General features: G+C 35.0%; 1 protein-coding gene across 2 annotated transcripts; it reads left to right on the top strand.

Annotated features, from left to right (window-relative positions):
- Positions 1–8,769: 8,769 nt before the first annotated feature.
- LOC108489879 (uncharacterized) lies at positions 8,770–12,566 on the top strand. Of its 2 annotated transcripts, none has more exons than XM_017794597.2 (9): positions 8,770–8,947; positions 9,090–9,364; positions 10,111–10,258; positions 10,368–10,518; positions 10,690–10,815; positions 10,920–11,000; positions 11,443–11,635; positions 11,716–11,986; positions 12,158–12,566. In XM_017794597.2, exons 2-9 carry the CDS (start codon positions 9,167–9,169, stop codon positions 12,415–12,417), a joined length of 1,428 nt encoding a protein of 475 aa, XP_017650086.1. In that variant the 5' UTR covers positions 8,770–8,947; positions 9,090–9,166; the 3' UTR covers positions 12,418–12,566. The 2 variants fall into 2 exon arrangements, with proteins under 2 accessions (XP_017650086.1, XP_017650085.1); XM_017794596.2 differs by having other exon boundaries at positions 9,058–9,364.
- Positions 12,567–13,095: the final 529 nt, after the last annotated feature.

Genomic DNA, 13,095 nt, shown 5'->3' with positions numbered 1-13,095 from the left:
CAGGCTCTGTCAATTCTTTTGTCATCATGGAGATAATCTTTGAATATCATTCTTCTGTTGCAGATATCTTCCAAAGCAACAAAGACTTCTTGTTGGAGTTCTCCAACAGTGATCTGAAGAATATCTTTGTTCTGTGTTTGGAAAGCTTGATTAACTGCAACTTGAATTGGATTTGGAAGAGAGGAGAGGATGGCTGGCTTGAGATTTAGATTTAGGCCTAAAGCACAATATAGCTTTGTCATTATTTTGAAATGCCTTTCCAAATCTTTTTTGACATATGAACAACATTTTTTTTGTAGAATTCCCTTCTTTTTAATGTCAGCAAATCTTGAGGGTTTCTCACAAAATGTTGATGTATGATTCTGATTGGTTGAGCCAGATCTTGAAGAACTAGAAACTGCATTTGATCATGCTGATTAATGGAATTCCACCAATCTCTCAACATTACTGTAAATCTGGAGACAAACTCTATAAGAATGTTGTAATTTCTATCTTCAGTAAGCTTGTGAGTTTCTAACTAAGAATGAAATTCTTGAATTCTGTTTGGCCATTTTACTGGTGGCAAATCATCTATAGTGAAAGTGGTTCTTCCTATGGAAGACTTTGGCATTTGTCTCTAATGTGCAGAAGATGGTTCTGGCATATCTTGCATTTCATCATCACTTGGTTCTTCAACTTTAGTTTTTTGAAATACTTTTTGCAATTCTTCATCTTCTGATTCTATTTTTTCGTCTAATGAGAATTCAGGTTCTTCTGATGACTCTTCTGATGATCTTGAACTTTGTCCCGAATCAGCTGTGGTGCTTGATTCTGGATTTTGTACAGTTGAGATCTTAATAATCGTAGATTTTGTATAATCCTTTAAAATTTTTTTTAAAGGATTTTGATCTTCTTCTTGGATCATCAGAGATTTTGAGACTTGCTTTGGAGGAGGAGATTTTGGTGGAGATTCTTCTGAGACTGGTCTTTTTCCCAGTTTCTTCTCCATTTGGTAGGCTTCACTTTCACTGTCTGTTTTGGCTTCTTCAATAATTTTTTTCTTTTTTTTCTCTGCTTCTTGTCTTTTGATTTCCAGAAAAATTTCATACGTACTTGGTTTGGTACGTTTTGGAACTTCTGGAAAGGTTATTCATACTTCTTCTGCTGAGAGTGGATTCTTTTGTCTGATAGAGGGAAACAATTCAATTGTTTCTACTCTATGGGTAGACTCAGGGATTTTTCCTGTTTCTTGAAGAGTCTTGATTTGATCTTTCAATTTTTGAATTTATTTCTCTCTCTGTGCAAGATGAGAGAAGAAATCTTGTCCTGGTGCTGCTAGTTGCTTTGCTACTGTATCCAATCTTTTTTGTAATAGTTGGATCAGATCTCTAACCATTTTGGTGTTGTCATCTATCTTGGTTTCAACTATTGAGATATTTGAATCAATTCTTTTCAGAACATGATTTTGAGCAATAGCATTTTCTGTTTGCCAGTTGAGAGTGGCTTCTGCAGCACTTATTTTAGATGGTGCACCAGAAATATCAGTCTGGATTTTTGAAGGGATTTTTGATGCATGAGTATAACTTTTTTCAGAGTATTCTTCAAGAGGTGGGAAATCTTTGTCATATGATGCTGTAGGTTGCATCATACAACTGAGATCAAGTTTGACCATAGCCATCTTCACAGTTTCTAAAACCCCAATATTTTCCCGACCCAGCTAATGATGCAACCAAACGAAAGATCGGCACAACTTCATGATCAAGAGGATCTAGACTGTTGTTGCCCATTGTGTGAGTCCGGCACAGAAAGAAGCCTAATAGGAAGTTTTTTTTCCGCAGATGGAAAACCTTTATACATGTTTAAAGACCCTGTAACTGGACACTGTCCTTGGTCTTTAAACTATTCATGTGAATTATGCACAGATGATAGATTGGTCGCCTGGGTTGATAGCATGGACACAACTGCATCAAAGGTAGGAAAAAAGAAGAAAAAGAAAAATTCAACTCAAGACGAGTTTTACAAAAGGTGGATGGATGGAGATCCAGACATTGGACCACTTGGAGAAGATAATGGTAAATATGTTTAACTTGTTGATTATTCATCTCACAAGTCTTTACCAAATACACAGGTTTTACTTGAACCGTGTAAACCTCCTCCTCTTCCCTCTCCAAAATCATCCACTCAATCTCCTGTAAACACTCCCAAGAAATCAAAACCCTTTCCTCATTCCTGTTACAAGAAAATAAACAAATGGGCTAAGAAGAACCCAGATTTTCTTGCTTCAAAAAAACCAATTTCTACTGTATGTATGATGCAACCTACAGCATCATATGACAAAGATTTCCCACCTCTTGAAGAATACTCTGAAAAAAGTTATACTCATGCACCAAAAATCCCTTCAAAAATCCAGACTGATATTTCTGGTGCTCCATCTAAAATAAGTGCTGCAGAAGTCACTCTCAACTGGCAAACAGAAAATTCTATTACTCAAAATCATGTTCTGAAAAGAATTGATTCAAAGATCTCAACAGTTGAAACCAAGATAGATGACAACACCAAAATGGTCAGAGATCTGATCCAACTATTACAAAAAAGATTGGATACAGTAGCAAAGCAACCAACAGCACCAGGACAAGATTTCTTCTCTCATCTTGCACAGAGAGAGAAATAAATTCAAAAATTGAAAGATCAAATCAAGACTCTTCAAGAAACAGGAAAAATCCCTGAGCCTACCCATAAAGCAGAAACAATTGAATTGTTTCCCTATATCAGACAAAAGAATCTACTCCCAGCAGAAGGAGTACGAATAACCTTTCTAAAAGTTCCAAAACATACCAAACCAAGTACGTATGAAATTTTTCTGGAAATCAAAAGACAAGAAGTAGAGAAAAAGAAGAAAAAACTCACTGAAGAAGCCAAAACAGACAGTGATAGTGAAGCCTATCAAATGGAGAAAAACTGGGAAAAAGACCAGTCTCAGAAGAATCTCCACCAAAATCTCCTCCTCCAAAGCAAGTCTCAAAATCTCTGATGATCCAAGAAGAAGATCAAAATCCTTTAAAAAAAATTTTAAAGAATTATACAAAATTTACGATTCTTAAGATCTCAACTGTACAAAATCCAGAATCAAGCACCAAAGCTGATTCGGGACAAAGTTCAAGATCATCAGAAGAGTCATCAGAAGAATCTGAATTCTCATCAGACGAAAAAATAGAATCAGAAGATGAAGAATTGCAAAAAGTATTTCAAACAACTAAAGTTGAAGAACCAAGTGATGATGAAATGCAAGATATGCCAGAATCATCTTCTGCACATCAGAGACAAATGCCAAAGTCTTCCATAGGAAGAACCACTTTCACTATAGATGATTTGCCACCAGCAAAATGGCCAGACAGAATTCAAGAATTTCATTCTTGGTTAGAAACTCGCAAACTTACTGAATATAGCAATTACAACATTCTTATAGAGTTTGTCTCCAGATTTACAGGAATGTTGAGAGATTGGTGGAATTCAATTAATTAGCATGATCAAATGCAGTGTCTAGTTCTTCAAGATCTGGCTCAACCAATCAGAATCATACATCAACATTTTATGGGAAACCCTCAAGATTTGCTGACATTAAAAAGAAGGGAATTCTACAAAAGAAAATATTGTTCGTATGTCAAAAAAGATTTAGAAAGGCATTTCAAAATAATGACAAAGCTATATTGTGCTTTAGGCCTAAATCCAAATCTCAAGCCAGTCATCCTCTCCTCTCTTCCAAATCTAATTCAAGTTGCTGTTAATCAAGCTCTCCAAATATAGAATAAAGATATTCTTCAGATCACTGTTGGAGAACTCCAACAAAAAGTCTTTGTTGCTTTGGAAGATATCTGCAATAGAAGAATGATATTTAAAGATTATCTCCATGGTGACAAAAGAATTGACAGAGCCTGTGATGATTCCTAGGTGAAGTAAAAATGCCCAAAAGATCATCTGTGTGATTGTCACACAAAGAAGAAGAAACACTTCAAAAAATATTCTTTTTTTCCAACTTCGAGAAGAAGGAAGAAAGTTAGGCCTCGATAGAGATATCTTAATAAGAAAAGAAAGTCAACAAAATCTGATTGCTGTTACATCTATAATCAAAAGGGACACTTTTCAAAAAATTGTCCAAAGAACAAGAAATAAGCCAAGAAGATTTCACAGATAGTAAAACAATCAGGAGTAAAGATTCAAGAAGATGATGATATTGAATCTGTTTGCTCCATTAAAGAAGAACCATCTAACAAGACGATTTGTGCCATCCCTACTTATGATTCTTCAGAACCTGAATCGGATTACTTCGATATACAGATGATACAAGCTAAAGCTCAGACTGTTGACAAAGCTATTGACACAGTCCCAGTTCCTCATATACCTGTTAAGATCTATTTAGACAAGTATAGTAAACCCATTACTATAATTGCCTTTATAGACACTGGTGCAGTAGAAACCATCATGAACGCAGATATTTTACCCTCAAAATGGTGGAAACCTCATATAAGATATTTTGATTCTGCTGCTGATGTTCCTTTTTCTACTCATCTAATTAGCAAGCCAATTACTATTTAATTCTTCCCAGGCTGTTATGTAAAAACTACAGTATTGAGATCAAAACTCCCTGAAAAAGACATTGTAGTAGGTTTTGACCTCTACAAAAAAGCCCAGCATCTTAGAATACTCCTTGAAGGAGTAAGATTCAAAAATCTTTTCCAACCCTTTGTCAGAATCCCAAAACTTTTTGTCAACCAATCTGAAAAAATCCTTCACACTGTCCAAGAATTAAAAGTTCAATCTTGTACAGAATCTCATTCTGAATTCTTGAATAAATATGAAAGAACCCAGATTTCTTCATTAAACTCCCTTTCAAGAAAAATGAAGACATCAACCCAACAAAGGCCAGCCACCAAGGAATGAATCCAGATCATCTGATGCTACCAGAAAAAGAGTGCAAAGAGTTACAGCATCTAGATTTGATTGAACCCTCAGGTTCTCAATGGGCATGTGAAGCTTTTTATGTAAATAAAAGATCTGAACAAATCAGAGGAAAGTTAAGATTGGTAATTAATTACCAACCTCTTAATCATTTCCTTCAAGATGACAAATTCCCTATTCCAAAGAAAGATTTACTCTTCTCAAGTCTAGCTAAAGCAAGAGTCTTCTCTAAGTTTGACCTCAAGGCAGGTTTTTGGCAATTAGGAATTCATCCTGATGATAAACCAAAAACAGGATTTTGCATTTCCAATGGACATTTTCAGTGGAAAGTCATGCCATTTGGAATAAAGACTGCTCCTTCTCTATTCTAGAAAGTAATGATAAAGATTTTTCATCCCTTGATGGAAAATGCTTTAGTATACATTGATGACATCCTACTTTACAGCAAAGATGATGACTCCCATGCACAACTTCTTGAAGAATTTAAATCTCTTATTTTCAAATATAAGATAATACTGTCAGAAAGGAAGATGCAGATTAACAAATCAAAAATTCAGTTTCTCGGAATGGATATCAAAGAAGGAAAATACTCTCCAGGACCATACATTGCTCAAGAACTTTTCAAATTCCCTTCAAAAGATTTGTCTTTTAAGTAGGTCTAACAATACATTGGGATGGTTAATTATCTTAGAGATTTTATCCCTAAAGTTTCTAAGTATATTAACCTCCTGCAAAAGTTGCTTAAAAAAGACCCTCCTCCATGGTTCTCTTCCCAGACAAAAGCGCTCCAAAGATTGAAAGAGATTACCCAGGATTTACCTCCACTTCAAATTCCCTTAGATGGAGAAAGAATTCTACAAACAGATGCAGTGACAAATACTAGGGAGCAATCTTGCTTGAAAAAAGAAACGGCAAAAGACAACTTTGTGGATACAAGAGTGGAAGATTTTCAGAATCAGAAATTCATTACCACTCCACATTCAAAGAAATCCTTGCAGTCAAGAAAGGTATGGAAAAATTCAAATTCCATCTTCTGGGTTATCATTTTTTGGTAGAAATGGATATGTCTTCATTTCCACAAATGCTCAAGTTTAAACAGAAAATTGTCCCTCATCCACAACTTTTAAAATGGGCAGAATGGTTTTCTGAGTTTAAATTTGATGTCAGATATATCTCAGAAAAGTAAAATGTTCTTGCTGATATACTTTTCAGACCCAAAGAAAATCCGGAAGTCTTCACCTACAAAAGAGTTTTTTTGGCCTAGACCAATCATGATGTATAGACCCTATTCCTCATCATCCACCTCTCCTACTCCTTACACTGTTACACCCAATCTCCACCCTGAATATCCTCCAGAAGTTTTTACTCTTGTGGAAAAAAATTGTTTTCATCAGAAAGCTAGGGACAGGATGTTCGAATATTAGATTCAAGTTTTCAAGAATTTTGGGGGACTTATTCTTAAACCTTGGGGCATTCATCCAGATTATCCTTTCATACACCCAATAAGGTTTAAATTTGTTGAACAACCAAATGAATTAAAATGGTTTTTATGGTACTTTACCCATCTCTACCATATTGCCATACAGTTCGACAACCCTGATCTCCTTTATTACTTGAAAAAAGCCATCAGAGGAAACATTGAACCAGAACAACAAAATTTCTTTACTTTCCTTAGTTGGTTCCATCCTCTTCCACAATGACTTCAGATTATTGAGTAACATTGCAACCAGACAAGAGGTAATTATGGAAGCTATATGATAATAATCTTCTACAAGCCTCAATATTTTGTCAAATATGGAAAAGCAACCCAGCTCAATTCCTTCCCTACCTCTTGGATCCATAAATCTCTTGAAAATGAAGTCTTCAAAGATGATGTCCAATATCAAGAATTACAAAAGTTTCTTTGCCAGCTCAATAGAATTATTGCATTTGAAATATGGCCACCCCCAGATATTTATGCACCATGAGGCACTTGGCCAAGGACATACACACATTATCATGAAGCAGTCCTAAAAACTCTCCGTGAATATCATGAAGGAATTCCTGACCCCACAGAATGGTCTCAAGATTACCCGTAGCGGTACAATCAAATCAGTCTTGCCAAGATAGAATTGCACGATGAAAAAGAAAAGGAAAAAGATGAAGAAATGACCTGCTACAGTGAATATTCCATAGATAGTGCTCAGCTTCCCCATTCAAATGCAAACAGCTGAAAATCACTTGTCGGGAATCTTGCTTTAATAATTAAAGTATTTTGCTTTATGTCTAAAAGTACTTTACTTTATGTCCAATATAAGTCCTGCTTTTACTTTATGTACTGTTTACTTTATGCTTTAATGTCTGATGCTTATCATGTGTACTGTTTACTATTTTGTTGTATTATATCTCTTTCAGCTATAAAAGGAGGATGTATTCTCATTGTAAAAACCAGGAAGAAGTTTTAAATAAAATCTTCTCTACTTATGGCTTTCTAAAGATCTTCCCTTTTCTCTAAATCATCTTCTTCTTAGAAAACTTCAGATGAGTTTACAAAGAATTTACAATATAGTATGCTCTGTGCTTGCCATATAATGAACCCTGCACATCAAAAATATTGAAGTTCTGATCAGTAATACTTATATTGATGTGGATAGCTTATGTCTCTTGAATTAAGGCTTTGTAGCTAAAAGGCAATGCCTGTTGAAAAACTCGTGTGGAGAAAGGGTTTAAGTTTTGGCATAGCATACCTGCTACAATTCCTTCTTACTTGCAATCGTTGAGTTTATCTATACCCGTATTGGTATCAGAGTCTTCAGGTTCAACAAAACTGATCTTTAGTAATCTGAGTGATGATAGATTTCGAGAAAAACTTTTCATTCATGGTAGAAAATATGTTAGCACGTCCTTCTACTTCTTCTACACCCATCTCTTTACCAGACTTTCCTATGAAATTTCATTCTGCAAAAAAGATTTCCTCTTTATATGAAATAGAATATCTAAGTGAAGAAGATAAAATACAACCTACAGATCTTCCTACAGTAAATCCTTATGCCGCTTACAGAAGATCTGCCTTTTCTCCTGTAAAATCCATCAGAACCTTGATTAAAGGTTCCACTAAACAAGTCAGGGAATATATCCAAGCTTCACGGTTTGATAGTTTTCCCATTTATGCAGCTTTACCAGAGCAGTTTGTCACTCTCGAAATTCCGACAGAATTTCCAGCAGAATGGAAACGTGTAGGGTATACTCATATCCATTTTGGAGTCATACGTCTTGCTTTAAACTATCATGGCACCGCTGGAAAGCTTGTAGTTACAAGAATTGCATTTTTGGATTCTAGATATTTAGAATACCAAAAATGCATGTATTACTACAATTGAAGCCACGTTAAATTCTGGCATTGTTATGGTAACTCTTTTCCCAAACTTCACGATGGCGTTAGCAGATCCTAATCTGACCAAAGCTCTAAAAGTCTAGATCCAAATAGCAGGAGATTGTCTATATAATTCAAGATCATGCCTTCAATCTCTCTAGGCATTGGACAGATGATTCCTTACTCATTTCAGTAAACACAAATGACCAGCCTCATTATGTTCATGTTCCGAGACAAATTCCTAAAAAGGAACTTATCAAACTGCTCCCAGAGAAGTGGATCACTAATTATAAAAAACTCCATGACCATAGCCAGCCGATCCAGTCAACCTCGAGTCAGATTACATCTAAGGGAGATTGGGTGTAACAGTGTAAGGAGTAGGAGAGGTGGATGATGAGGAGTAGGAGAGGTGGATGACGAGGAATAGGTCTATACATCATTATTGGTATAGGCCAAAAAAAAAAAAAACTGCTTAATGAAAAAGAAAACAAAAGCCCAAGTTTGGAAACATATAGACCGACAGACGGATAAAAAAAAAGTAGTACTAATATTTACAAATTCAAAAATTGAAAAAGAGATCGGACGGCAATGCAATGCTTACTGGAATCTGAACTCGCAGACAAGAAAAGGAAAGAAGCAAAAGCAAAGCAAAGCGAAGAGGTTCTTAGTTGCTTCTTCTTACTAGTAGTACTAGGAAAACTTATTTTTCTATCCTTTTAGTTTTTTTCTTTAAAAATAAAATCTTTATTTTCCGCTACTGCTACTGCTAGATGTTAAAAGATGAGGGACTATTCTGGTTTAGATAATCGCTGCCCTAGAATTTGATGGGAGCTGATATCCGCCATACTTAGTGCTTTCTTTAAGAGCTAAATAAAAGATATGGATGGTGGGCGGAGGATAGCCGTCAGCCCAAGGCCTTGCAGCGGACGGAGAATACTCGCATCTAAGAAAAGAGGGAGACCCGATGCCTTCGTTAACAGTGTCAAGAAACTTCAACGAAGAGAAATCTGCTCTAAGCCGCACCGTGCTTTCTCCGTCACCGACGCCCAGGAGCGCTTCCGTAACATCCGCTTGCAGGTTCTTTCTTTTTTTTACTTACTTGCCCTAACTTTTATTTTTTATTTTATTATTTATTGCGCTAATTTTCGCTTCTGCATTTAAACCTTAGCTTGACGCTTCACATCCTTTTCCTTTTCATTTTTCAAAATTAAAATACGAATAAAATTTTGAACATTTTAACCCTAGTTGCAAATTTGTGGAAGGGAACGAAGGAAGCTCTTAGCTTTGCATCATTAATATGTTCAAATTGGTTTTGTACATGTTGTCCATTTAAGAGTTTCTGCTTCAAGCACTTGTTTGTTTTTATAATAAACAACTAGAGTAGCTGGAGCGCCGACAATTTTCAATTTTGGCTCTATGAGATTTTGCTCTGCAAACCTGATGCACTTTCGTTGTTGTATCAAAAGATTTCTGATGTTGAATTTAAAATTTCCATGAATGATAATTAGTAAAGCTTTACTTGAGAAATTTTGGAGTAAGAAATGTAGGAGAATACCTTGGGCTGACATCAAGATGTAGGTGCTTTATCTACATTTGATGGTATTCTGACTAACATGTTATCTTTAAAATCGATTCACCTTTGGTTGATTAGTAATACATGTATTAAGTAGGAGAGTAGAAAAGGACATCTCTTCCTCTCATTTAGTTGGAAGTCTATCAACTAAAAGATCAGTTTCCAAGTCTGTTACACATCTAGCCTCTGTGTATTACTGTTCTACTTGAGCTTGCTTATTAGATTTGGTTATATTTTGCGTAACATACAGGAGGAATATGATACTCATGATCCAAAAGGACATTGTTCAATGGTATTACCATTTCTGAGGAAGAGATCAAAGATTATAGAGATTGTTGCTGCACAAGACATTGTATTTGCTCTTGCTCAATCTGGTGTATGTGCGGCATTCAGTCGAGGTAGGATCCTTGTTTCACACTTCTAATCTTATTTGGATGGGCTTTTCTATTTCTGTTTGGATTGAAAATGAGAATAGGAATCTTGATGTTTTATTGTTGCTGGGTGCAGAGACTAATCGAAGAATATGCTTTCTAAATGTCACTGCTGATGAAGTTATACGAAGCTTGTTTTACAACAAAAACAATGACTCACTTATCACAGTCTCAGTTTACGCTTCTGACAACTTCAGCTCCTTGAAGTGCAGAAGCACGAGGATTGAGTATGTCATTTTTTTAAAACCTCTTTACAACCTTAAACTTATCCCAACTGGAGTCGAAAGAAGAAAAATGGGAAAAAAGACTCAAATAAAAGGATGAAATACTGCATCTAGACATTGTAATTTGTAATGTTCATTTGTTTTCTTTCTGAAACAATTCGGTGTTATGGGCAGGTACATTCGAAGAGGTCAACCTGATGCTGGTTTTGCACTTTTTGAATCTGAGTCACTGAAGTGGCCTGGGTTTGTGGAGTTCGATGATGTAAATGGGAAGGTACTCACATATTCAGCACAAGATAGGTAAGTAGTCATCCATATGAACGTACCTTTATGTTAAAATATAATAGTTGGATCCATAACTAGATTCATGAGTTTGATGTATACTGTTTTTATCTTTTGCTCAGTATATACAAGGTATTTGACCTCAAAAATTATACGATGTTATACTCCATATCAGATAAAAATGTTCAAGAGATTAAGATCAGGTAATGCTCCTTTTACGATGGTTATATCTCCTTGCTACAAAAGTAAAAATTCATTCAATGATGGGAAAACAGAAACCCATATGATATTTTTATCTTCTATTTCTATCAATATTTGGTAATTTAGTCTCCTTATAGTTGTTTTTTGTACAACTTGCTTTGTACTTCCTAAAAAGTAAAATCAAATGATAGATAGCAAAAATTGGGGTAAAATGAGATTAAAACATTGTAGAATAACAGTTTGATAGGATTGAAAAAAATATAAACAATCATTTTTGTTCTCCAGAACAATTATAGTTTTGTAATAAGTATCGTTTAGTCTAAACAAGCTTTCATCTTTCTCATGGAATCAAAAGTAAAGTACTAATTAACAATCAAATGGTATCTTGTTTGCTTCTCGTCACTGTATGTAATTGACTTTGTTTCATTGTATGATTTTTGACAGTCCAGGGATCATGTTATTGATTTTCACTAAAGTTGGCGGCCATGTTCCTCTTAAGATTCTCTCAATAGAGGATGGTACCGTTCTCAAATCTTTTAGCCACCTTCTTCACCGGAATAAGAAGGTGGATTTCATTGAACAGTTCAATGAAAAGCTTCTTGTGAAGCAGGAAAATGAAAACCTTCAGATTCTTGATGTAAGTATCTTTGTCAATACGTTGCAATCTTATTAATTTGTTAAAGCTTAAAAATGAAAACCTAATCTGTTATCATACAGGTACGCAACTCTGAGCTAACAGAAGTTAGCAAAGATGAATTTATGACCCCATCAGCATTTATTTTTCTTTATGAGAACCAGTTATTCCTGACATTTAGAAACCGGACAGTGGCTGTCTGGAACTTCCGTGGAAAACTTGTAACTTCATTTGAGGATCACCTTTTGTGGCATCCTGACTGCAACACTAATAATATATACATCACAAGTGATCAGGATCTTATCATCTCTTACTGCAAGGCTGATTCTGATGATCCATTGTCTGAAGGAAATGGTTTGTTTTTTCATTCTTTGAACTTTGAACTTTGTATTTCTTATGTTCTTTCTTTCCTGTGTCTTCTTTTATTCTGGTAACGTTTTTCTTAGATTGCATCTTACATTACTCTTCCTCCTTTAGATAACTATATCACTTGTGAGGTTTTATATCTATTTCCTGGCATGGCAGGGTCCATTAACATCAGCAACATATTGACTGGGAAATGCCTTGCTAAGATAAGGGCAAGTAACGGTTTCCCAGTGGAAAACCATTGTTGCTGCTGTGATGTCGAGTGTGGTTGCAGGTCAAAGGTGCAAAGCAGTTCATCTAGAATTAGAAGCACGGTGGCAGAGGCACTGGAAGATATCACTGCTCTTTTTTATGATGAAGAGCGCAATGAGATCTATACGGGGAATAGGTATGGTCTAGTTCATGTGTGGTCTAACTGACGGTTTGATTTTCAGTAGGAATTTTATGTAGTTTGACTTTGGTGGAGGTTGAGTGGGTTGTGAACGGGAATTGCGAGTCTTATGAAACTGTACCATTATTATTTAGTGTTAATTGTATCAATTCATTGGGCTCCTGTTTCTGGTTTTAATTCAAGTCCTACACCTTTATAATTTATTCTGTAATTTTGTTCCTGTGTGGGACTGTTGTTTTATATACTGTATTATTATTTTGCCTCTGTATGTCACCACAAGGGCTATAAATGAGTGCATCATTGTTTCGATTATCTCACTAAATAAATGAAATGAACAAAATCTTCAGGCATGTTTGTTAAACAGTCGGATATTAATAATGCATGTTTAGTATATATGTTTATGGATAAACCTGTTTATGTTTGTTCAAAATTTATTTATCTTGTCTGAAATTTAAGATGATACTGGTCAAACTTTGGTATCACTTTTCTCTTTTCCCAATTTTCCCATTACAAGAAATGATAATAAAAAAATTTATTTAAAGCTTGTTTATTATTTTATTATATAATTAATAATAAAATATATTTTTAAGTTTTAGTACTCTTCATATATATAAAAAAATATGGTCTTAATATTTTTATTTTCAGAAATTTAATATTTTTTTAGACTTCAAATTTCTTGTTCAATTATTAATGTTGTTGCTATTAA

This window comes from Gossypium arboreum, chromosome 5, assembly GCF_025698485.1.
Source record: "Gossypium arboreum isolate Shixiya-1 chromosome 5, ASM2569848v2, whole genome shotgun sequence".
Taxonomy (NCBI): domain Eukaryota; kingdom Viridiplantae; phylum Streptophyta; class Magnoliopsida; order Malvales; family Malvaceae; genus Gossypium; species Gossypium arboreum.
Note: the sequence above shows the minus strand (reverse complement) of the source record. Positions and strands in the feature narration are given on the sequence as shown.

Excerpts from the sequence above, each read along its gene's own strand:
- LOC108489879 (XM_017794597.2), top strand. The coding sequence starts at position 9,167 with ATGGATGGTGGGCGGAGGATAGCCGTCAGCCCAAGGCCTTGCAGCGGA. Across the intron at positions 9,365-10,110 it reads TCCGTAACATCCGCTTGCAG|GAGGAATATGATACTCATGA; the intron begins GTTCTTTCTTTT and ends CGTAACATACAG. Across the intron at positions 10,816-10,919 it reads ACATATTCAGCACAAGATAG|TATATACAAGGTATTTGACC; the intron begins GTAAGTAGTCAT and ends TCTTTTGCTCAG.